Raw genomic sequence first — 25,490 nt, 5'->3', positions numbered from 1 at the left:
TGTTTGAGCGAGATGGATGCATTCCACACTTTTCCGTCTGATGAGAGATTAGGAGAGGAGGAGGCCATTCTGAGCCACCACTTGGAGAGTCTGGGTGAACACAGTATGTCCTTTGGCAATGAATCTCTAGGATTTTAGATGCGGACAAAAGATCCACTTTGGAAAGTAGGAGTTCTTGCACCATGCCACTGGTCTCTGTGTTGTTTCATTTTTTTGTTGTTTGTTTTGGATAGTCTGTTTCTCATTCGCTTGCAGCTTTATTAGTCGACCATGTAGTGGCTGTGCAGGAGACACTGGTCACAGTGGCTCTGTATGTATAAGAAAATCCTCCCATTGTTTTCCTTCAATGTTAGCAGGCTGTAAACTGTCCTTGAAGATTCTGTTGAGCCGCTTGATGCACCCATTTGATTGTGGATAATAGAAAGAGCTCCTGTAGTGATTTATATCTCTGTCGCAAACTCAGCTGAGACAAACTGAGGGTCATTGTCAGTGAGCAGTTCAAGTGGATTGCCCTCCAGACTGAACACAGTGGCAAGTTCTTTCCAGCCATTGAGGTAAAAGTGGAATAGAAGGTGTGGTAGGCCCCTGGGGTTAGGGGCGTGACCACTGTGACTCGGAAGGAGGAAGCACACAGAGAACACAGACACGGGGAGTAAATGAAACTCAAAACATACCTTTATTCGGCTTTTAAACGCCCTCCACCACACCCAAAACAAACTTAAACCATAACTCAGCCCAATGGGGCTCTAGAGTCTGTAGAATGAACTTTAGTTTAGTTCTAAAGGTCCGTGCAGCCTCAGCCCTCAGCTCCCCAGTCAAGAGTCTCCCAAATGATGGCTGAGGCTGAGTATATATGCCTGTCTCAACTGGCGGCTCAATCAGCCCTCATGCGGGCCAGCTGAGACAGGCATGGCTTTGCGCTCTGGCGTGGGGCGGACCCACAACTCCCCCGCCTCCTCACGCCACAAAGGCTATCTCAGTCCAACGACTGTAGTAGCCAGTGAACATTATAGCAAAAAGCTGTAGCAGTCAGGTGGTGCAGTGTGGAAAGGTCTGATAATGTCAACAGCTTTTGCCATGCAGCTGATGTGGTGCAACATGGGTGATGGCGGTTTTATCATGCTGGAGGCAAGTGGAACACGCTCAACTCTACAACCAGTACAAATCTCTCAGTTTTTTTTTGGCCGAAACATTTCTTGGTGTGTGGCATGGGATAGCTGGATGAGTTTTGACCCCATAGCCATGGGGCATGATATCGAGGTCCAAGCCTTTTAAACTGCAGAGCCATTCTTTGTTAATGTAATCCATAACTTTCCATAGCACAAGGCATGCAGTGCAGGACCCTCAGGGCTCTTCTAAAGTAATTGCAGCAAAGTCAGTTAACACTGTAGCCATCATCTCCATTTTCCAGTAGTAATTAGCTGAAACATTCAGTTTGTGTTAGTCGTGACAGCAGTTGACAAAGAAGGATCAAATAGGGCAAGGGCAGAGCTGGCAGCAATAAGTTTTTTTGTAACTTGGCTGAAGTTTTCTTTGGATCTTCTCTATCCAATGGAATCCATCTACTTTTTTTTCTAAGCAAAGCATGGAGATTTTTAACAAGTATAGCATAATTAGGAAAGAAATTTAGTTTATATTACACTTTGCAAAGTATTGCCAACAGTCCTGATGTTGCAGACCAAGCTTTGTAGGCTGTGTTTTGCCTCTCTGTTTCTGATCTCTGTCTGGGTTGATTGCCTGTTGCTTGGTTTCCAATGTGGTTTTGACGCAGCTTATGACCCTCCTTTATGCCTCTATCTAGCCCATGTCTGCTTTAATAGCTAGCAAATTGTTACTTACTATTAACATACTTTTATATCTCTGAACATCTGGTCAGTGCTTCACAGATCACATCTAGAAAGTAGTACAACAAGTGTAATAAATGGAAAAATAAATGTCAAATATGTGATTTTTATAATTAGAAATAACCAGGTGACTCCATTGCAGTTAATCTTTTCTCCAGCTGCTACTATACAATGTTTGTAATACTGTATTTTCTCCCAGATTTCCCACAATGCAGCGTTATTAATGCCTGAATATTTTTTTTTATTATTTAAAACACATCCCTCCAGAAGAATGACATGTTCTAATTAAGATCTCCTCATAATCTTAATCAATTCTTCTGCAAGAAAAATTTCCTGGTTAAAATCCGTGTAAGACTTTTTGTGAATAATATACGTATGAGAAAATTGTAAGATCTTTTTCTTTTAATGTTTAGTGTTTTCTTTTAAAGATCTCTTTCACTTCCCAGAAGTCTGTTAGGTGCTTATTAGTGCAGAAAGCCCCCATGCTTTTTCTTATTTGTGTTGAGTTTCCCCTACAGATAAATGCTTCAGGGTTTAGGAAAAGGATGTTTTAATAACACAATATTAAGATCTTCAGAAAATCAAAAGAAAAGTCTTTAATCCTTTGCACAAGCACTTGGACCAGTAACTGAGTATTTAAAACCATATCAAGCACTCATTTTACACACGCACGCTAATGTTTTTAGTTAAAAATTGTCTTGAAAGGAAGATGGACTGATATTGGGTGAGAGAGTGGGTTTAGTGAGCTTGCCAGTGAAAATTGAGTGTTGGATCAATTCATCTAAAAGTGATGGTGTAGTGTCTGTGCCACAGGGCCGTAAAAGACATTTGCAGCTTTCCACACAAGCTAGGATGCTGAGGGTCTCACTGAGACGGGCAGATGGACAGGCAGCCCTCAGGGCTCTTATGCATTTCCTGTACGTGGTCATCCAGTGGGCATCATGGCTGAGAGCAGATTTAGGGCGCTCATCTGAACTCGTTTTGACTCCTCTGCGTCCGCTGCCCCTTCTGCTTGTTTTGTTTTATGACCATCATTATTAGACCATTCTGCAGATGTACACACCCCTGTCAGCACAGTGCACTCCACATGCACACACTGACAGATGCAATCATACAAGCAGAAGTGACATTCTCCTGCTGGATGGCTAAATCACACACAGATCACTCATCGAACTATTCGCCTCCGCTCTTGTCTGAGCAACGTTGCCAATAAAGAATGTTGAAGGAGTCGTTTGGTGAAAAATCAAATGTAGACACATTTCCTGCAAGTGGACTGAGTCATTCTCAGGAATAGGTGCCCTTTGTGAAGACAGTGAAGTGACATTCAAGTCATTCAACAACCATTCAAGCCCATCACATTAGAAAATGTTATGAGTGATTGAATGTGTCACAGTTGAAGGTTTTGCGTTAAAATGGCGAAAGCCTTTCTGTGCTAGCAAATACTCTGGAATAAAATATTAAAATGTTGAGTTTTTCACAGAAGATATTTCTATCCTTGATCCTATGTCACATTTTTTTAACTGAAAGTTTGTTTTGTAAGGTTTAAATTTGTTAGGAACTTTGAGCTTTACAAACTTGAGTATTTTTTAATATATGGATATGAGAAGAAGCAAATATTCTTACCTTCATTTTAAACCAGGGCTGTTTATTGGCAAGAACTTGTCAATATGATACAAGGTGAAGATTCAGTATACTGTAAGCAAAGCGATATATTGCACTTGTTTACAACCTAAAAAAAATAGAATATCATCGGAAAGTTACTTATTATTATTATTTTAATTCCAAAATTGAATCTAATATTATATAGATTAATTATACACAGAGTTTTTAAATGTTTATTTATTTTAATGTTGATAATTATGGCTTACAGCTAATAAAAAAAAATAGAAAACCAGAAAATTAGAATAAAAAATTATTTTTTATTAGAAAATTTGAATTTTAAATACTCTATTATATATTCTACAGTATATGCTATTATTATTAAGTCATCTGGTAGAATGTCTATTGAATCTTTCACTTATGAGGTTAATATAGTAAAGCAATAGAAACGTATGCCACCACAATTGGCATTTTGCAGGGTTACTTATTAAATATTCACACACTTACTCTTTCAATTGCAAGTTAATCGTAACAGTAGGTGAAAGTATATACAAATGTCACGCTTCGTAATGGCTGTCTTTTTTAGATATGCAACTTATTTTTGTTCTTTTTATAGGTAACAATATGTCACACAGTGTAAGAGAACACATAGGCAAGTCTGCTTAAGCTTATCCAGTGACTCAGGGTGGTTTAAAATTAGTGCAGGATCATTCAGGCAGGTGTTTTGCACAGTTCATGGTTTTTGTGCTTGCTATTTTAAGCCTGAAAATCATTTTCTAAGCCGATTTCAAGTCATTCTAGTCATTTTGCAACCTTTAACTGTCACCTCCCAAATGACCTGTGCCCTGATCCCAACATGCTCTTTTGTCCCTTTGTGTAGGTGTTTGGCTGAAGCCCACGCGAAGCTCTCGGATGAGGGAGAAAAGGGCAGACTTTGTTGCTGGCTGTCTTGGCGGAAGGGTGATTGTTGCCGGAGGGCTGGGTAAGTCCTAATGGAGTGCACTTATATTGCGGGAATAACTCAGCTCCGGCTACTGCAAGCAATGACTTAACTCTCATTACACCCACGTACAAATTACTGCGTGATAAAATGCTTTTCCAAATAATTCTGTTTACTACGTCAACTTAAACTTTGCGCAGAAGCCATTAGGTAAATGCCACATGGCAGTAAATAACAGCTGCACAATAGACTCCCGCATTCTTTTCCCTTGCTTTTAAACCTTTAATAATGGCTGCTTCTCAGTGATTTGTACACATACAAAATGTGATTTTGACAGCTGATATAAGAGTTAAAATCTAGTTAAAATGATATAGGAGGAGTTTAATAATCACCCATAACATCAATATACTGTCTGCTTTAAAGGGTCAGACTTTCATTTCTAAGCTGGATATTCACACTAATAATATAAACACATTTAGATGTAAAGTTTAAGGTGGAACTATTTAAGGAAATTAAATAAGCTGCTGGATAACACTAATTATGCAATGGCTGCAACACTTAAGGTGGATTTCTCTAGCTAGCGTTCATCTTTTTGCCACCTGAAGTGGTGCAGTGATTTAGTTCAGCATTAAAATTGCATTTAGATTAGCATTTAAGTTGTTTAGTTAGTCTGATTGTGTGAATATATGATACAGGCAGCATTAAGGGTGGAACTAGTGTGATTGTAGCGGCGTTTAAGGTGAAACTGGTGTGTGATTGTGTGATTATGACTGCAGCTTTTAAGGTGGAACAGAAATACAGGGGAGAGAGGGAGGCCCTCAATCATTTGCTGGGCCCTACAGAGCCAGCAAAGTGAACCTATTGGGTGGTTTGGCTCTGGAAAACTCGTTGCATGTTGTTTTAACTGTGTTTCTCATAGGGTGGTAGCACTAAAAGAAAAAGCTGAAAAAAACAGTTGGCACTTCAATTAGAGTGTGAAAGTAGTGAACTGACGCTGTTGTACACATGAGCAGGACTAAACACTTCCACCACTTACAGTTAGTGAAGGTTCAGGAAGACCTAGACCCAGGAAGGAAGGCTTTTCCACACTGCTGAAGGAAGGCTTTTCCACACTGCTGCATTGCAGTTACTTTCCATGCCACCCTCATCCTTCCTGCATGCTGTTACTCTACATTCACACACTAGCTGTAAACACAGCTGTTTCTCCAGCAAGAGAAAGTGCTGAAGCAGCCACACCTCAGCTCCAGTGTTTAGTGACCCAGCAAATTTGACTTCCTACAGCTCATTTTCCCCCATATGCTGTAAAGTTTGAGAGAGGGTGTGGTTTGCTGTCAAACTGCAGAAGCACAACTGAAATACAACCTTTATTTTACTAGCACATTGTCTCTCCTTTTGAAGATGAAAAGAAGATGACAGTATACCAACTAAATAACTAAAATAAAAATTCAGTTTGTTTAAATTTCTTATTTTTTTATGAAAGTGCTAATAAGATGTTGTTTAGGAGATGTTTTACAATTCCTGTACCACAAAAATATGTAGCATGATCTTATTCATAAAGCTGCAGCTTAGTGCACCAGAGTTATACATTCTGATATTTGATAGGATACAGCAACAAAAAAAGTAGCAAGATAGTAAAACATATTTATGTACATGTGATAATAAATGATAAATAGAGTCAATCTTTACACCCTCAGATTAGCTGAAGAACACTACAGTTTCTATGGCTGAGCATTCATCTATCTTACCCCCTGTGCAAAGCGCATCATGTTGCTCATTGTTATCTTACACCACACCAACAGTCTATTTTCACACCTTGTGCCTGCGCCCATAAAATAGTGGAGTTTAGAAATATATCTTTGCTGATGGGCTTGCAGGTCTGGAAGTGAGGCGTGTTCAGGTACATTTCTGCCGTGTCGCTTTCTTGGCAACAGAAAACAGGTTTGTCACTGACTGATTTAAACCCTGACAACAGTCACCCATCAGACATCCATACCATACATCTTAGCTATATAGGTGCGCTATGTACGCTCAGTGCACGTACACCCCTGCTCGTTACACACACACGATCACGTGTACAGCATGCAAACCTTGATAACATTGCTAGTTCTCGTGAATGATCTGCTCATGCACCTTTACATAGAGTGAATGAGCAGGTCAGTTTCCTCTGCTGAGAAGCTCAGAAGCACTGCACCATTAAAATACCAATACACCAGCGCACATATATGGACATAAAAGGAAGGTAACTAACCATGTAAACTGTGATAGCTGGTTAAAAAGACTTGTCTCTGAATCAAAACACACAGATCAAACCCACTGTGTGCTTAATAAATTACAGCCTGTGACAGTCAGTTAGCTTAACTTTAATAATTAAGTTAATAATAATATCTAATAATAATATAATAAACATATTATCTAATAATATCTAAGCTAGCTTTGATAGATAGTCGAGAAACTACATATGTTTAACTTGCCTTGATGTATCTGATCAGCCAATAACTATTTCATTTTCAAATAGTTTTTATTAACTTAGGATTGCAGAATTTAGATAACCAGTTAGCTAGAAGCTAGATATTGTGGATATCCAAAATGTAGTACTATACTTAGTTTAAATGAGTTTCTTAACCCTGGTCTCTGCCCTAAAATTATGTTTTCCACTGGAGTAGTAGTACACTGATTTTTTTTTGTTATGCCCAAAAAAACCCATTAATTAAGAGATTTAGTATATGCCTTTTGCACGTTTCGAGCCATGCAAGGTGTATTTTTTTGCGTTCCCATGATACAAAAGACACACTGACACACTCTAAATCAGGCTGCATTTGTTGTAGTTGATAGCTCATCTATAGATCCCTAAAATAGGGCCCTTAATATAATGATTAACTCTTAATATAATGATAAATCTGCACTTTATGAATCTGGCCCATAGTAAAACATGATGATTACGAGGATGAATCATGAATCATGATTTATGCAAGGTCTCCACTGAGCATCAGTAGATCAGCATCACCATGTAATCGCTATAAAGGTTGAGAACCTCTCATCTAACATCAAGTTATTATTAGATGTTTTTTTATTCAGCTCAGTTTTATCACAGAACATACAGCAGTTTTTTTGGAAACGAGCTACAAGGCTGCTACTCCATTCAGAGAAAGAGTCTGATTGGCTCATCCACAGTGTGGTCCCCTGATGGCCGCACGTTGTGTCAATTAGCTAATTGATTTGTGCATTAGAGTTGTCACGCTGCAGCTGAAGCACACAATTCACATAGCGCAGAATCTCAAAAGAACACACCACCCCCTTCCTGCCTCTTCCTTTTATCTGTCGGAACATTCGCAAGAGAGGGAGGCAGATTTCTTCTTCAGTAAATGCCAGCTGACAGAGTGGATGAGAGAATTCTGCCACTTCCCAAAACAATAGATTTTGGGCAAATTGATGCATATTACACTTGACACGTTTTTATTTCTCTACTTTATACATTCACAAATAGAATCAAAAGCAGGCTGGGCTTTTAGGAGAAGCACAGGGCTGTGTAGAAGAGTAGTGTGTGTCCTTTTTTCAGATAGAGCAGCTCACTTCTTTATTATTCATGCTGTTGAATGTATGAGGGTCTTCCTTTAGTGTGTCATACCGAATTGGTACACGTCGTTCTTTTTTTTTTTTTTTTACACAGTCATTCATACATACACACAGTCACATTCACACAGACACATACGTGCACACATTTGCACACATACAGTGTGATACTTCATTTGCTCCAGGACCTCATATCTTCTTCCCAGAATTAATGTCCGCCATTAACATTGAGATGGAGCTCATATTCCTGAAATTGCACTCCATCCCTAATGCCTCTGCTCAGCCTTAATCAGATCTCCTTGTACTTCATTTAGACCCCAGATAACCAGTGGTTCAAGTATAAAACGGCCTATCAAAGTCATTGTAAGGTCTTAGATTGCAGCTTATACGCCACTGAGCCTCAAGTACTCAATTACTATTGTCAAGAATGTTGCAGACATTCAAAGTAATGAGGCACTTCATAGCTGCAGCTTTGAATAGTAACTAAATCTGTAATCAAAATAAACAAAAACATAATCAAATCAGAAATGCTCCTGGCATACCAGTAAAAGCATGACTCATAAAAATTAGTAGGATTCATGCTGTTTAAATTATTTGTTATTTCCTATGATAGAGGCTGTTTTTGTTTGTGTAGTCTCCATAAAGGTGCATAAGCTCTTTTATTCCATAGGATACAAAGGTTCTGGGAGAGATTTTTTACCAGATTTTAAATGCAAATCATGTCTTCAGTTGAGTTTTTCCTCAGTGGATGCTTTCCCAAATTGATTCCACTTTATGGTGGTTCATATGCTGATCAAATTAACAGGCCATATAAAGCACAGGTCATGTGAATAAGCTCTGCCTACTCTATTTACTGCTGAAATGAACCAAAGCTACTAGAATCTAGTTTAACCCTCAAGCTGATACAAGAGATTTATCACCCATCAATCACCCATCATGTAAACTGTATTTAGACTTACGGTGCGCGTCCACTGGCACTTAAGCCCCAGCGCATCCCATTCATTTTAATGGAGAGAAGTGTTAGACCTGCTTTCAAAAGAATAATGCGCTCAATTCCTGTTATCAACAACGTCGCAGTTATAAGTAATAAGCTTAAATTCTGCTTATGCTGAGATCTGTTAAATCTGTAATCAAAATACACAGCTGTAATCGTTTAAGAACTCCTATGTAAAATGTAATTATGGCTAATTAAAAATTATGAAATGTATGCTTTTTGAATTAGAAGTTGATGCAGGGGCTGTTTATGTGTCTCTTAAGTGCCTCTATACAGACACTAAAGCTCTGAAATGTGTAGAACATAATTCCTCAGTGAATGTTTTCTTTAAAGTAATTGAGCCTTTGCAAATACAGTCTGTGGCTTTAGTTAAACCATTGCTGCATGAGGGGTGAATAAACATAAAACAACCTGCTTGGTTTTCTTCTGCTTTGCAATAGAAGGCCCTACATCTCCCACAGTCTACCTGCTGTAAATGCAAGAGTGGAGTATATGAGCCATGGAGAACAGAGAGGAGACTGAGGAAAGGTGTAAATGTGGGGAAAAAAATGAACAGCAGGAAAACTTGTACTGCTGAAACATGGAAGCTTCTTTAATGAGTTCACCCTTCCACAACACTCGCCTCAACCTTCGTTCTCTGTAGCCTGACTGCCCCCTACTGGCAGGGAGACATGTCTGTGAACTCTACTATACTTTTCTTCTTAAATAGCGTCCCCTTCTAGAATCAAATCCAAACCCTCAAAAACATTTTGAAGGAAAAATCTTTTTGAAGAGTCTGAATAAACAGACATGCCAAATGTCATGGGATAGCAGTAAATTAATCAAGTAAATTAATCTAAATTAATCAAGAAGTGTTACCTCAGGGGACAGCTTGGGATCACTTACACCTGCCAGCTCCATTCCACATTCTGGAGGAGCAGTGGGCTCAGAGGACTGGTGAATTTTGATAAATAGTTGCATGATCAGTGTGAGAAACTGCTATGGGGTCTGCTCATCCTGGAACTTGGCTGTTCAACAGAAGGCTTCAGTCTGCACTGCTCTCTCAGAACTGTCTGGTGTATTTGCACTCCCAGACTTATGGTGGACATTGCTGGGATGGCAGAGATATTTTAGCATATTTAGTATATGGGCCACTGTTTGTCCTGCCTAGTGACAGCCTACTAAAAAGATAGCAAATGGTTATATAGATTAAATAATTTCCTATTTTGCTTCTTTTGACACAGCTGCTAATCTCAGTAGCCTCTAAAGTTTCTTCGTTCAACTGTATTGGTGGAAACACAATGTATTTTGCTTATTTTGTGAATGCTGCAGTTACCACAATGCATGTGTTGTATAGCACTTACTTTTGTTTGCTTGATTATTTTTTTTTTTTTTCAGATTGCTTTTGATTTAAGGGTGAGGCGTCCCTCTACAGAGAACAGATTCACACATAATAGTAGTGGTGATTAGGGAATATATTAGCTACAAGGAGTGGGTTACAACTGATGTCTTAAATCCCAGACTATATTTACACAGCCATTTATTCAGCACAGCATGTAGAGTAAGAGCTGCTGGGAGTGGGGCTGTCAAGAGAGAAGCATGCATATGAAATGTACAGCCCAAAAGAAAATACAAATACACTGTTGTATGTTGTCATTGTATTCCAAAGTATAAACAGTATAAATTGCTAAACATTTTCAGTTGCAGATAGAGATTATTATCAGCAAGGTTTCCTGTAAGCCTGTGTACATAATGAGCCTACCTGCTATTGTGATGATAAACATATTCAATAATGAGAAATGCATTTTGTCCTGTAAACAACCATCTTCTTTGTTTGTTACAGTTATTTTAGCGATATCTGTGTCCATATGGGAAGCATTATCTGCAACACCTCATAGTAACAATAATGACGGTTTGCATTAAAAGATATTTTATACACACTATGATAGTGTTAATTATATTTATATAATACATACAAATTAGTGACAAAACATACAAAATATATCTGTCACAGGAGCCAAACACAGGACAGACAAGCGCGAATATAAAATAGATAATTTGTTAAATGAGGGATAAGACAGATAAGAATGGTCAGGGGAGGCAGAGCCAGAAACAAAATGGCAGCATAAATAAACAACACACCAGTGTGCACAGGCACTCTGATGCTCCTGAAACAAACTCCATTTCCCATGATACACCTGCACTCAATTCTCTGGACATCCCAGATCACGTAACTCATCAGTGTTCCGGTTCACCCCCCTACTGATTGCACACACCTGGACATACACAGGAAATCCAAAACAGAATAAAAAGGCAAGGCAAAGGGATGGTCAATATAAAAAATAGGTCAGAACCGAAAAAACTACCAAACAAGCTTTGAGTAGTCTAATGAGTAGTCTAAAAGGCAAAAAGGGTCGGCAAAAAAAGGGTCCAGGTGTGTGCAATCAGTAGGAGGGTGAACCAGAACTCCAATGAGTTATTTGATCTGGCATGTCTGGGGAGTTGATTGCAGGTGTATCATGGGAAATGGAGTTTCAGGAGCATTAAAATCCGTGGCAGGCAGACAGACAGTGACAGGACTGAAAATATTAACACTATAAAACAAAAATGTTGTATTCTAAAAATGGCAGCTTTATGTCAAATATAAAAATCTATTTTTGTTTTTATTTAGCATTACTATTAGATCTTTCATCATGACATTTTTGACAGTGTAAAAAACATCTAAGAGATTAAAATCATGTTTGATGCTCAAGAGTTGGAGGTCACAATTGGTTAAATAAAAGTGTTTTTCTTTTCTCTTCAGACAATTATTAGCTACACTGTTAGCTGCTTAGTTCAATAAAAAACATTGAAATTTGTTTCTAATTTAAGTTTGTTATCTGTTACTAATTAGTTTGCATTTATTTAATGACGATTAGTTTAATTAAAATTTGTATTTTTATCATTTTATCATGTTGTGCAGTTTAATTGTAAAAAGTATGTCCTATGAATTTAATCTCTACCATCTTTACGTGTCCATGGCAAGTCTTTACAACACTTCACCACCCGTCTCTTCCCTTATCTCTCAGTTATCTCTCCTGCTAGCTCCACATGCTAATCAGAGGGGGGGTCTGGGTTCATACTACCTGAACTCCAGCTCAAAAAGCCCTCTGTGTTCTCTCCCCTCTCGTCAGTGTCCTCCCGAATAATCACAAGCTGATAGCATGTTTTTAACTAGAAAAATGCCTGTCAAGCGTTGTTCTTAAAATAGTGCTTCTATTGTCTTGTCATTAATTTTGGAGGGCTTTTCTATTAAATTTTAATATGGTAACTTTGCAGAATATAAGGATCTGAGCCCATGGTCCAGAGTGCGCAGATCACAGATACCCGTTTGCCTGACTTCTTCTGATTATCTCTGTGAGAAGCGACTGTGGCACTGCGTTTGTTCTCCCGAGAAATTATGATAACAAAAGTCACCCCCAGCGTTGCTCACACATTCATATCATCTCCGCTTCAATTTGAGTCTCCATGGAAACTGGTACAACTTAGTGGCGGGTGATGCGTAATGATGTTGGTCTCGCCACCAGAGGCAAGGCAAACCTCAGGGAGGGGGAGAGAGAGAAAGAGAGAGAGAGAACGTTTCGCTCAGCCTTATCAAACCTCGGGAGACAGGAGAGAATATATTCTGGCTGTGAGACAGCCAGCCTCTACTGTAGAGCACAGAGAAAAGTACAGTGACATGCAAACGTTTGGGAAGCCCTGGTCAGTTAAACGAGTAAAAAAAAAAGATGGACTGATTTCCAAAATATAAAGTTAAAGGTGAAACAAGATATAATTCTTTAATATTTTAGCCATTAAATGTTCCCTGTACTACTGGCTGCAACAAAAGCCCAAAGTTTGATTGATCCACCCCTATGCTTAGTAGTTTTAGAGGTGTTCTTTTCATAAAACTCTGCACTGTTTATTTGACCAAAAATAAAATTTTTTCATTGCAGCCAAAACAATGTTTATTGGGGGGCATTTGTAAAATGTGTAAAACTGACATGTCTTGTGGGGGAAGCAGAGTGAAGAGTTATAACACCACTAAATGGATACCCCTCTCAAGAGTTTGTCTAAACACAGCAGTGATAGCAAACACAGCTACTAACACTGAACCTCACAATACAGTTTTGTACAGAAATTCACAAACTCTGAACTGTTGCTCAGAGGTTGACAGCATTTTAAATGTAATTGATTGCAAAAAGAAAATACATCTACTCATGAAAGATAATGTACAGAATATTACAGAAGCCCAGTATGGTGATGTATTACCAGGTGTGCCCGGAAAGGTCAATGTGACAATCAGTAATTGGTGATCAGCTGATTGTACTAAAAAGCATGAAATGACACGCTGTCTCCTGATAGCTTTCTCCTTCTTGTGGGAATCAGTTTTCATATTTTTTGGGGTGCTCAGGAGAGGCTTGGCAGAGCCTATGGGCTGCTGATTGCTGGGACAAGGTGTGAGATTTGAAATTTCCAACACGATTGTAAAAAACAACAAAAGGCCGCAGGTCTAACAAGCTAAAACATGTTTGAGGCATGTCTGAGTATTCTGAGAGCTTAAATCTCTTGGGGTGCCCAAACTTATGCATGTTTTTTTATTTCTTTTTAAAGTCTAAATTCTATTTAAATAAATAAATAAACATATAAAAATTGCTTTTTATGATACAAAAATGCAAAATTTATATGCAAATAAAAAATAAAAAATGCAGAAACCGTATACAATTTATAAAATATATAAATTAATAATAAATCAACATTAAGACATTCAAGACATTAAGACATTAAAAAACATACAAAAAGTGGACTTAAAAAAGAAACAACTTTAAGGCATTAGAAAAAGATGAGAGCTTTAAAAAAATGAAAGTATTACATATTAAGTTAAAAAAAAGATCTGAAATGTGAGTTTTAAGAAGTCACGTGAAGATTGACAGCACAGGAGCGAGGATGCAGCTATAGAAATGGCTCTATCACCCTAGGCAGGAAGACTGCTGAGCAGGTAGGTATTAAGGTAAGTAGGCAGGTAGACAGTTAGGTAGGTAGGTAGGTAGCTTGGTAGGTAGGTATGTAGGCAGGTGGACAGACAGGTAGGCAGATAGGTAGGCAAGCAGGTAGGTAGCTGGGTTAACCAGTTGGTAGAAAGAAAGACAGACACTTTATTGATCATGAAGGAAATCTTAAATCTGGTGCGTAATCCTAGAGAGTAGGTTTTGCTGTCAGCCCAGCCTCTTCCTGTCTGACCGACTTTGTTTTTCCTGACACAAACTACATTTCCCAGAATTCACCTGTGCTCTCTCCCCAGGACTCTCATGTGCCACTCAGTCGCTCTGATTCCCCGTCCTACTAATCAGTGTTAATTGCTCACATCTGTCCCAGTGCGTATAAAAGTCCATGTTTCCTGTTTCCCAGTCTTCTTTGCCTTTCGTGGATGACCTCTTCCTGTTTCTTTACTGACTACTGATTTAGCTTAGCCCCTCTGTTTGTTATAGTGTTCTGGTTTAGACACTTGCCTGCTTTTGGACCTTCCTCTCTGCCTTGCCCATGGTTTTTGTTGTTAATCCTCTGTGTGTGACCTTCGGCTTCAAACATTCTCAAACTTGTTTGTTTATGCTGCCTTACTTTTGTTAGCCACACCTGTGCTTGGTGTTTTCTCTGTAGTACTGTTACCCTCTTTAATAAATTATCTGATTCTAATCCACATATGTCTCACCCATGTCTGGCATTCGTGACATTTGCATATTTAGGAGTATGATGAATCAATCTTCAATATCTTTGTCTGTTGAAGATCAGTTTTTCTTAGCTTAGCTCTTTTTATGAATATTAACAAACTAGAAACTATATTTTACGTAAGAATGCCAAAACCTTTGCACACCACTATAAGATCTAGTAGCTTGGCTTACAAATATAGGTATCTGTTTTCCACATGATGAAATATCTGTATCGCACTGCCCAGATTCTGGGCTTCGCTCTATCAAAGAGGTTTTGAAGCAGAATCTCAGTGTGTGCATATGCTGCATAATTTGTACAGATATCTGCAAGGTGCCACCTGTCGAAATCCGCATTAGCCCCAAAACTCACCAGGTGGCAGGTGCTCCTTCTGCAAGAGACATCCGTTTCACTGTGTGTGTGAGTGTGTGTGTGTGTGTGTGCACGTGTTTGTGAGTGCAGTGGGGGGGTGTTGTGATGTCAGGGTGCTGTTGTGTTGATTGAGGAGCTGGAGAGGGAGTCTAATGATGCGGCTGTTCTGGCTGCTCTGCACACCTGCCTAAGAGTGACTCATAAAGCTTCACTTTGAAAGCTCCCTCCTGCTTCCTCCAAATCATCTGAAATATTAAACACTTTAAATGCTATTTCACACGCTGTGATTCCTCCACTCTTGTACAGAAGAAGATGGATTGTGTTAAAGCATCCTGAGGGTTTTAACTACTGCCTTCTCCAAAGCTACATGACAACAGATGAGTCCAATTTCTAGAAATGATTTTTAAAGCTTACACGGATACACTAAAACAGTCCTGTTTCAGTTCCTCACTCTAATAACTGCCATAATTCCATACAAGTTTTAGAGTGCTTTCTGAATAACTTAGTGTTTCCGAAATTAGTATCTGCATAGTTAGCCTGTAGAGTCAGTGACCTGGGGGATATCTTGGAAAACCTAATTTTATTCACCATTTTGTAATGCAATATTTTGACTTACGCTCAGAAAATAAAGTGCTTTCTACAGAGGAACCAGTTTTGGTTCAATAAAAAATAACTTTTTGGAAAAGAGATGTGTGTTGGCTAGCAATTTTTTGCTAGTTTGAAATGCCATCAGCGTATAATGATTTGGAAAAAATGGGGAGAGAACTTTGTGGTTGGATAAGAGAAGCCAGAGTTAAAAAGGAAGAGACAGGGTGGTAAAGGGTTGTGAAAATGTGTTAGAAAATTTTAGACCCTGGTTACACCTGGTCTCCTCATGCATCTGGAGTAACAGGATTATATCTAGATAAGACAATGACTCATAGAAATGCAAGAATAAACACCCAAGTTACATTTAAAACAGATACAAAGCCCAGCACTTAACCCACTTCAGGAAGTGGTCTGAGTCGTGTTTTTGACACATTATAGCAATGAAAATGTTGTACATTTGACACACCAAACTCCTCATAGTATACTTGTAATACTTGCCACGCAATAACAGAATTTAAATATGTTATGCATATTCTACACAGCACTAAGATTTAAATCAGAAGAATGAGACACATATTTGACAATTGTAATATCCATTCCAGATTTTAGTCACATGAACCAGTGTAAACAAGGTCATAGAATAAAGGCAAGCAAGGTAAAGATTGTATTTATAGGATGTCAGATTGAGAAAACGGACTTAAGCCATGTTTCCCCACGTAGCTTTTTCTTAATGCCATGAACACAATATAAGAAAAATGATAGATTGACATTGATTTTTAAGCAGTGCATATGGTGTTGCTACACTCTACGGACAAAAGCACTGGGACACCTGCTTATTCACTGTTTTATCCAAAATCAAGGATAATATTAAGCTTTGTTTTAGTAACTGTCTCTACTGTCCAAGAAAGGCTTTCTACTAGATTTTGGAGAATTGCTGTGAGGATTTGATTGCATTCACTAACTTAAGTGAGATTCAAGAGCTTTAGTGAGATGCCTACTGTGTGACCTGGCACAGTCCAAGCAATTACTGATAAGTTTCAGAGCTCTACATGGTGCGTTTATGACCATTATACCTTCTAAATGAGCAGTTGGCATGGTAACTGATAGAGTCAGGATCTGATTGGTAACTGGCTTCACTGTCCAAGGAAGAGTTTTACTAGATGTTGAAGCAATGTTGGTTGGGTTGATTGCAATCAGTGTTTGCAGACAGGAGTGTTATTGAGTTCAGAATTGTGGATGATCCCCATCCCACCTCATTGCCAACCCCCCAACTCATCCGAGAAGTAGTGGATGGACCACCATCACTTTCACTGCTCCACAGCTCAATGCTTGGAGGCTTCATAGGTTCCAATATAGCTAGTAGGTGCATGTTTATCTGCCCAGAGGGTCCTATTGTGTTGGCAGAACTTCTTCACTTTGTGTGTGTGTGTGTGTCAGGAAAAAGATTGCAGCTTATCCCTTCTGAGTCCACGATTGCTGGTGAGATACACTGAGCTTCCACCAAAACATGCAGAGTCTTTGTTTTTGAGTTAATTTCATAAAAAAAATAGATTATTGACACATTTTCAACATTCAATTTGCTGTAGCTGAGTTTGTACAAAATAAAAGCATGTGTAACACCTTAAGAACAAACAAAAAATTAAAAAGGCATGTCAGACTAACTCGGAAGTGTCTGACATGTCTCAGAGTCCATGTGGCTAAAGTATCTGAATTAATTTATTAAAAGGGGTGTCCACAAACATTTACGCATGTAGTGTATTAGTAAATCCCAGAGACTGTAAAAAAGATGGACGCCGTGTCGCCGTTCCCATTCATTCAATAAAAATGAAGCCAAAATCTTCCGCCATGTTGGCGATCCTGAAACCCGAGACCAGAGGAGAGAGAAAGACTGTGGAGAGACAGCCTACTCATTTAAATAACCCCGCCACTGAGGGCTGCCTCTACAGAGCTCACACAGTCTATGGTCCCACCCATACAGTCATTGGTCCCACCCCGGCTAGGTGTAACCCAGCCCTTCTACAATAACCACACCGGTTTTAAATAGACCTGAATAATGTTTTTAAAAAATGAATTTGTGGGATATAAAAATTGTACAATATAAGCAGAGGTACACTAGCTGTTGCATTTAAATAATGGAGGTAGAATTACAGTATATTGGAAAACGTGATTGAAAGTTGTCTGTTTTGCCATTGAAACCTATGGGGATGGGTGGAGTTACACAGCTTTCTGCAACCGAACAGAAGGGAGAGACTTTTGAAAGACGATGTCTATGGTAAATCCAGTAAACTTGTTCATATTTGAATGTATGTTTTTTGTGTGTTGATTCAGGTAATCAGCCATCGCCGCTGGGAACAGTAGAGAGCTACAATCATGTGAAGAGAAAATGGGAGGCTCTGGCTCCGCTTTCCAGCCCACGCTGCTCTTCTACTTCTCTGCAGACCTCCAACATGCTGTTTGTCATTGGAGGAGTATCCCAGGGACCCAGCAATGCAGTGGAGGCCCTATGTCTGCAAGAAAGTGTCTGACACACATATGGGCGTGCACTCTTTCACACCTTGGTACAGACATAAATGCACTCAATGCTGGACTCTCCTGGACAAAAGACACAGACCGAAACCACAGTCTGGCCAATGGCTCAAAACACAGGCTCAGACACAGGCTCTAGTGCAGGAGTCTACAGGAGTCACAGATCTCTGGATGGACCATAGACTTTGAAAGCTGGAGGTCTCAGATAAACAAGCAAAGCAAAAAAAGTAAAAGAAAAAATATCTGTTATCTACAAACAAACCTTCACAGACAGAGGTTCAGTGGTGCAGACGCCTTTGATCTGTGCTGTGTCTTTTCACAATCAAAGCAGGGTACTTTTCTGGCTAAACTCAAAAGGAACATAGGGCCATATCCACCACGCTGCCGCAGAGTTTGCCTGCAGTAGCACATTTAGCACTTTTTCTATTACCTTGAAGGAAAAGCAGAGATGATGTGTGAGGATTGTTTTATTTTATTATTTTCTTTTTTTTTTCTTTTGCGGGAGTGGAGGCGTATGCCTGCGTGTGTTTTTGTACCTTCACAGCCATGCATGTGTGAAATTCAGCACTGTTATTCTTAGAGCAGAGACGAGCACTCCGCTAATGGTTAATAACCGATGCCTGCGCTGTAGCATGGGGTTCGGGGATTAGGGCAACTTGTGGAGACGGATCGAGACAAAATTAGCCAGCAAGAGTGCGACCCGGCTCAGTCCAGTCGATTACTGATCAGTGTCAGAACACTACAGAGTGCGTTTATGACTTTCGAGTCACCATATATAGAACAACCATTACACCTGCTAAATGAGCAGTTGGCATGACAACTGATGGAGTCAGGATCTGATTGGAGGTTGAACTTGTTGGAAGGAAGGGTGGGTTTGCCGTAAGTGTTGCTGCTGTTAGGCAACTCTAATAAAAAGAAAATGCTGGAGAAGCATTTGTGGAGGTAAATGACAGCAGAACTGATGACTAAGCTTGCTGTCAAGGGGTTGCCAGCAACTTAATTTCAGAACAGGGCGAAATTATGTTATGCTTAGCCCATACTACAGGATTTTTAAAATCCTAACCAAGAGCCCACAAGACATTTTTCACTAATTTTGCATTACACTGATTTAAGTGTTGTTAGCATCCAATTCCCCACATTAAATGATCAGCCCTTAAAGAAGAATTTTAATATTCTGCACACCTAGCTGATGCCTCACATCCTCAAAACCTTGCGGGAGTTTTTTGCAAACTGGTTGTAAACGGTCATGGTAGATGACTTGGAAACTGAGTGCTTTTTGCTTAGAAAAAGCCAAGAAAAAGATAGGGAATGCTAAAAATATGAAGTCAGCAGGCCTGACCACCACCAGAAAAGCCACCAGGATGGTTACCCCCTGTGACTGAGTAATCTGCTTAATGGCTAGCTGGGCGGCCGCCATAATGACGTTGGATTCTGGAGTCTGGTTGCCAGCATGCTAACCTGGTGTTAGCAAATTTATATGAGCTAATTGGCAGCATTGCTTATGCAGCGATGGTCAAGTTGGACAGTGCAAGTAGTAATGTTTAAAGAGGCTGGTAGTTGGCATAAAAACACAGTTCTCAAGTTTATATTCAGTTGGCTTTATATTAAGTATTTTAAGTTACATACTCTTTAAGGTAGTGATTATTCAACGCTGCAAATGGGCAAAGAAATAGTAATCGGGCTAATAGGTCTGCACCGGCATGGAACGGTACAGCACAGCCTTAGTGACTTTTTCCCCTTGAGTGAAAAGTGGCCATACATTCATAATTAAGTATGTTGCATACATAATGGTACTTCTCCACTTGCACTTAAGCTCTCAGCACATCCTGTTAATTTCAATAAAACCCAGCATGCACTGCATTGTTGCGTTGCATTGAATGCAGCTTCACCCTTTGGCGAAAAAGTTCAGCAGAGCTCAACTTTATTTAAATGAACCTGTATTCAGCCAATCATGAAAACAGCAGACTGTGACTTCAGACACATACAAACCTCACAAGCACAAAACAGGCACCTTTTAACCACAAAAGAGAAGCTGAAAATGGTGGAATATGGATTTATAGAACTATTCATTATAGTGAGATTAATTAAAATTTACAAAAAAACTTAATTATGATTCTATACTTCTTTTGCTTCATTTGAATTCAAAAACGGCACGGACACTCCTACATGTGACAAGCAGAGAAATACTGCACATGGAAATGCGTTGAAGAAAACTGCTAGTGGACACATACCATAAGTTAAAGACATACTTAAAAAAATTAGGCTATAATGTTGTACAGAAGCTACAATAAGTAAGTAATTTTTCCCACCAGAGAATCAGCATCCACCACTAAGTAAAGGATACTGATTCATAAATATTAAACCTGCATAATATTTACAACTGCTCTGGGAGAAATTTGGAGTGCTAAAGATTGAATTGTAGGGATCAGACCGTGTTTACGCTCAGCATGAAATCGGTAGATATTTTGCGATTGTTGGGAAGAGCAAATTCGACCCGATTATCCTGTAGTGTGGGCCAGGCGTTAGGTAATCTTCACATGCACATGCCCATGTTTTCAAATCCCCTCACCCTGTACGCCTACACACATGCACACGCATAACACATGTTGTACCAGCCAGCACTCTCCACCATCGATGAATCAACAATGACAAGGGGTCAGGAGGCTCATTACGGCTCTGCAATCAGAAACTAAATGACAGGGTTCTGAGTTTCAGGGTCACAGGTGGAGCCCCAGAGGACTCATCATGGTTGTAGGTTGTGTCTGCCATATTGTTTGCACTCCCAGCACGCTGGTCATCTTGATTAAATGCTGGCCCGCTCTCTGATGGTCTCACGGCCTGCCATTAACAAGAGGCCCAGTGCCTGACTCGATAATAAGACACTTATACATATTCATGCCCTCATATTTAGCCTGTCTCCAGGGTGCACTGCTGCCTCTTAGTCATCTGTGCGCCTAAGGGGTGACTATCTGTGATGAATGCTGTGCGAATGGCAAAGCCGTTCATTTACCTCCAGCATTTGAACGACACATGCCTTGCCTGCGAACACAGTGATCAAAGAGACACACTCTTACATGGGGTCCTGCGCAAATGCAAACGCACACACACACATACACGCACATACGCACGCCCACCCTTGTCCTTCAGCATGTCTTGTTTGTTATGATTTACACCTCCCTAATGATACAACTGTGATACTCCGCTGGCTGCCAGCAGTCTTTTGCAGCACGTCACAGCTGAAGCGTTAGCGGCTGATCTGATCGCCGGAGGTTTATGGCTGTGTGCAGCCGTGACAGGCTCGCTCGTTCAGAGACGGTGCAGAACAAGGGGAAAGCTCATGGGGACCGGGAGCGATTGCTTATTTCCGCCGTCCCGCTGTATACAAACACAAGCTTTGCTGAAATTCAAAGGCACTGAAAATGCAAAAAGCGCATTTCCAACATAGCTTGTGGTTTCAGTAATGGGTTATATGGTTTAGCTGGGAGCTGCTTCCAGGCTGTGGGAGCTCACAGGTGATGTGTGAGTAGATTAGCTGTGATGATTCTGAAAACAATATACCTCTTTTTTTTATACCTGTTCTGCTACATGATGAGGCTCATGAGCCCAGCGCACTGTAGAGTGAGCGATTCTCAACTTGCATAAATCATGCATAAATCATCTCGCCCTAGCCAAGGTGGGTTCTTTGGATCTGCCAGCAATCTGTTTTTTGGAAGAGATGTTTTGATAGACCTGCAGATTCAGAGTAGGAGCAATATGAATATTTATGTTTATGTTTTTTTGAGAAGCAAAGAACTTCTCAAGTACAAACCCAAATCAGAAAAAGTTGGCACAGAAAACAAGTGTTTCTTACATTTATATATATTTCATGTTTTATCTGATCAGTCACATTTAATGTATTAGCATACATCCATCCCTGAATTTCAGGCCTGCAACATAAAAAAAGTTGAGACAGAGGAATATTAAAATGTTAGAAACAATGTTCCTTAAAGAAAGATCGCAAGGTATTATCTTTAATATAATTAAACAAATGGCAAAGGTGCAAACATAAGGTAAATCTCTGATCACTCAGATCTAGATGCATCATTCAAAACCCTAGTTGATAGAACCACAGAACAGAGGATTACTTTGACAAGCACAACAATACACAGTTACACATACATGCCACTTAAAATTAAAAAAAAAGGCAAAAGCCTTATGCTAACCATATCCATAAGCAGTGTCAAACAGTGTCAACTTCTCTAGGCTTGGAGGCATCTGGCATAGACCATTACTTAGTGGAAGCATGTATTGTGGTCAGTTGAATCGAAATATATTGGGGAAATATCTTGGATTAAATGTAACATGACACATTTTCCATATTGTCCAAACTTTTTTCTCATTTGGGGTTGTAGGTTGTTTTAGACAAAATATAGGCAATCAATTATTGTTTTTTTTGTTGTTGTTTTTGTTTAGTTTTTTCTTGATTTTACTAGTTGATGACACAAAGATTAGAAGTCTATATATCCCAGCCCCCTCCCCTCTCCTTACACAAGTTTGTTTGTGAATTTCTAGTAGGAAACACAGAGTGTGATGAACACCTGGACCTTCAGTAGCAGTTGTGTTGCTGTGATTTTGATCATGTTTCTCTATGTCATGGTATATTTCTCTGTGGTGAACCTCTCTAGTTTGGATCAGTGAATTAACCCAGCTTTTCCCAGTGCTTCGTGTTTGGTTGGTCTACATGTTTGTTTTGATCTTGTTCATGTGTGTGAGGTGAAAGGTTGTCATTGTTCACCTTTTCTTTCTTTTCTTTTTTTTTTCTTTTGTTTTTTGAAGAGCTGAGATGCTGGGGTCTGTCCTTTCTATATGATGCTGTGTTTTGACCTTTGTAATTGGTGTGTAAGTGCAGATCGTGCTAGCTTGATGGATCGATGTCCAGGGCTGGTACTATGTTCCAGAGCATAGCTGAGTCTGTGCCTCCAATTTAGAGAAGAAAAAAAAAAAACACAAAACCTGCCAAAGAGGAGCTTCATCAAAGAAACACAACAACAAAAACACACCACTGTTAAAGTTGTTAAAGTGTCTAGAGGTTACCATTCATACTGGTTCAAACCTTGAATGGAATATATGGAATACTGTGTGTGAAAACATTTGGTGACACATGTCATTGCAATCCAACAGAACAGAACAGTTTTGTAGTTGCAGATTTTGTGCCTGTGGCACGTTTTGCCACGTTCACATCCTTCACGTCAGAAGTAATGTCGGAGGCTATGGTACACAGGAGAATCACTTGAAGTGAATGAGCTGAGACAGTGCGCATAGCCACAGCCAGCCGTGGGGAGCCAGCAGCGTCCTTTGGCGCTATTCTAGTCCCTTCAGCAGAATGAGAACAGTTATCCCTGTAGGTTAAGTCTGAACTTTATTGTAACAGATCTAATAATGGTGAAGTGTTCCTTTGCTAGCTTTTGTAATATACCTTTTTTTTTTAATAAGATCAGAATTGATGGTGAGAGAGCTGACAACAGTTTTCTCTCTCTTTTAGTATCATATTTATTACCAAGCCAGATTCCAGCATGCTCATGCTCCTCTGACAATCAATTTGAAGCAATTTTTAAAATGTAATGGTGGTCTAATATGGCGTCACTTGACTTTTTTCAAGATCTTAGAACTTCTTTAGCCAGAGGCATTGATTTGTACTTGTAAAAAAAAAAACTCAACATTTTACAATCTTTCTATGCTGGAGCTGTTTATGAAGATCACCACTTTGGGGCTGTGGCACGTTTTGCTGATAAGATTCATCAGAATACACAAAACACACTCACTTTAAAGCAGAGCTAAAAGCTGTAAAAACCTCATCATAGAGGCTTTGTAATGATGTCATGAATCAGAACCATATGGAATGTGGAGGGTGAGCTTGTGTAGCAAATTCATATCATAATAAAGAATCCTAGTGTTAGATGCTCATCTTCCGGTAATAGATTGATGTACATTCCCTGTCATGGACCCTTTGGAACATTTTCTTGTCATTTTTCATTTATGTTTATATCAAAACTGTAAGACAGTTACATTAGCAGGTAGGAAGCGTGAATGTATGAAGCAAGTACAGCACAGTATTACAGTCATGTATAAAAATTGGGACACAATGAAAACCTTTCTTTTTGAACATATTTAAACATATGGACATGTTTTTTTTCATTTAAACAGTAGTTAGAGATGGAGCTTAAACCATATGCCCAAATTGCTGTTTTTCTCCCTTTAGCTGAAATAACCTCAATTAGGTGTTTCTTATAAGATTTCCCACTCCTCCATGCAGTATTCTTTCAGTTGCATAGCCAGTTTCAAATCACCCTACAGCATCTCAATAAGATTAAGATCCAGGCTTTGACTGCTAATTCTGGAATGTTTTTGGTCACTGCCATGTTGCACGGTCCACCTCCCTCTATTTCAGCCTATTTCATTTTGGAAGCATGGTCCCACATATTTCTTAAGCACCCCCTCATACAGTAAATAATTTAAAGTGGATTCTATAAAGAAGAGCTTGCCAGGCTCAGCTACAGGAAAGAAAGCCCAAAACCATGACATGGTATAAACATTTTGCTAGCGTGTCGATAAGTTTGAATATGTTCAGAAAAAAACAAATGTTTTCATGGAGTGTCCTCATTTTTTTTACCTGACCTGTAAATTATATGAACACACCACATGCTACAGTCCACAAACCTCTGCACCCAGTGAGTTCCTCTATTCTTAAGTGCAGATTATTATAAAACAAAAGCATATCACATGGAAACCTTCACTCAGACTGGCATGGTTGCTGACAGTGCTCTGGGATAACACAGGTTCACGCAGGTTCGTGCCAGCGGCTCCAGTCCAGTAGTTCAGTGCCTATATATGTGAGGTAGTGCCTCTACTATGACTTCTCTAATAAAAAGATTTGATCATTGCTGTCCAGTGCTGTTTTGCTTGTGTGTCTTTTCTTCTCCTCATCGTTCTCTCTCTAATTTAAGTGGAGTGTGACAGCAGCTCCAGACTGCACCGCACCGCACCGCACCCTGGACCATGAGTGTATGTGGCCAGCTCGGAGGAAAAATGACAAATGGATCCTGCTCAAATGTCACCGCCATTCATTATAGATGAAGTAGATGCCAACAGAACATCTTCAAATGTCGCAGTGGGCCCTAACAGGCAAAGTGATTTACTTGCTTGTTGCCTTTCCCTGTTATGTCTGTGATTTATGAACAACTGGACAGACTAGCAGTTGTTCAAATGAAGAAAACATTCAGAATTAAACATAACTTGAATAAAGCATAACTTTGCTATTTACAGTGGACCTTAAAAATTAGTGGTATTTTACATATTTATGTATAAATTTGGGCTA

General features: G+C 39.5%; 1 protein-coding gene across 1 annotated transcript in view; it reads left to right on the top strand.

Moving 5' to 3' along the window:
* LOC103036463 (kelch domain-containing protein 8B) overlaps positions 1-25,063 on the top strand; it is a 155,513-nt gene extending 130,450 nt beyond the window's left edge. Inside the window, exons 5-6 of the mRNA XM_022677396.2 lie at positions 4,324-4,425; positions 17,939-25,063. Coding sequence (XP_022533117.2) covers positions 4,324-4,425; positions 17,939-18,135 — 299 coding nt within the window. The 3' untranslated portion in view covers positions 18,136-25,063. The remainder of the gene's footprint in view (positions 1-4,323; positions 4,426-17,938) is intronic.
* The last annotated feature ends 427 nt before the right edge of the window (positions 25,064-25,490 follow it).

The sequence above is a fragment of the Astyanax mexicanus genome, chromosome 13, assembly GCF_023375975.1.
Source record: "Astyanax mexicanus isolate ESR-SI-001 chromosome 13, AstMex3_surface, whole genome shotgun sequence".
Lineage (NCBI taxonomy): Eukaryota > Metazoa > Chordata > Actinopteri > Characiformes > Acestrorhamphidae > Astyanax > Astyanax mexicanus.
Note: the sequence above shows the minus strand (reverse complement) of the source record. Positions and strands in the feature narration are given on the sequence as shown.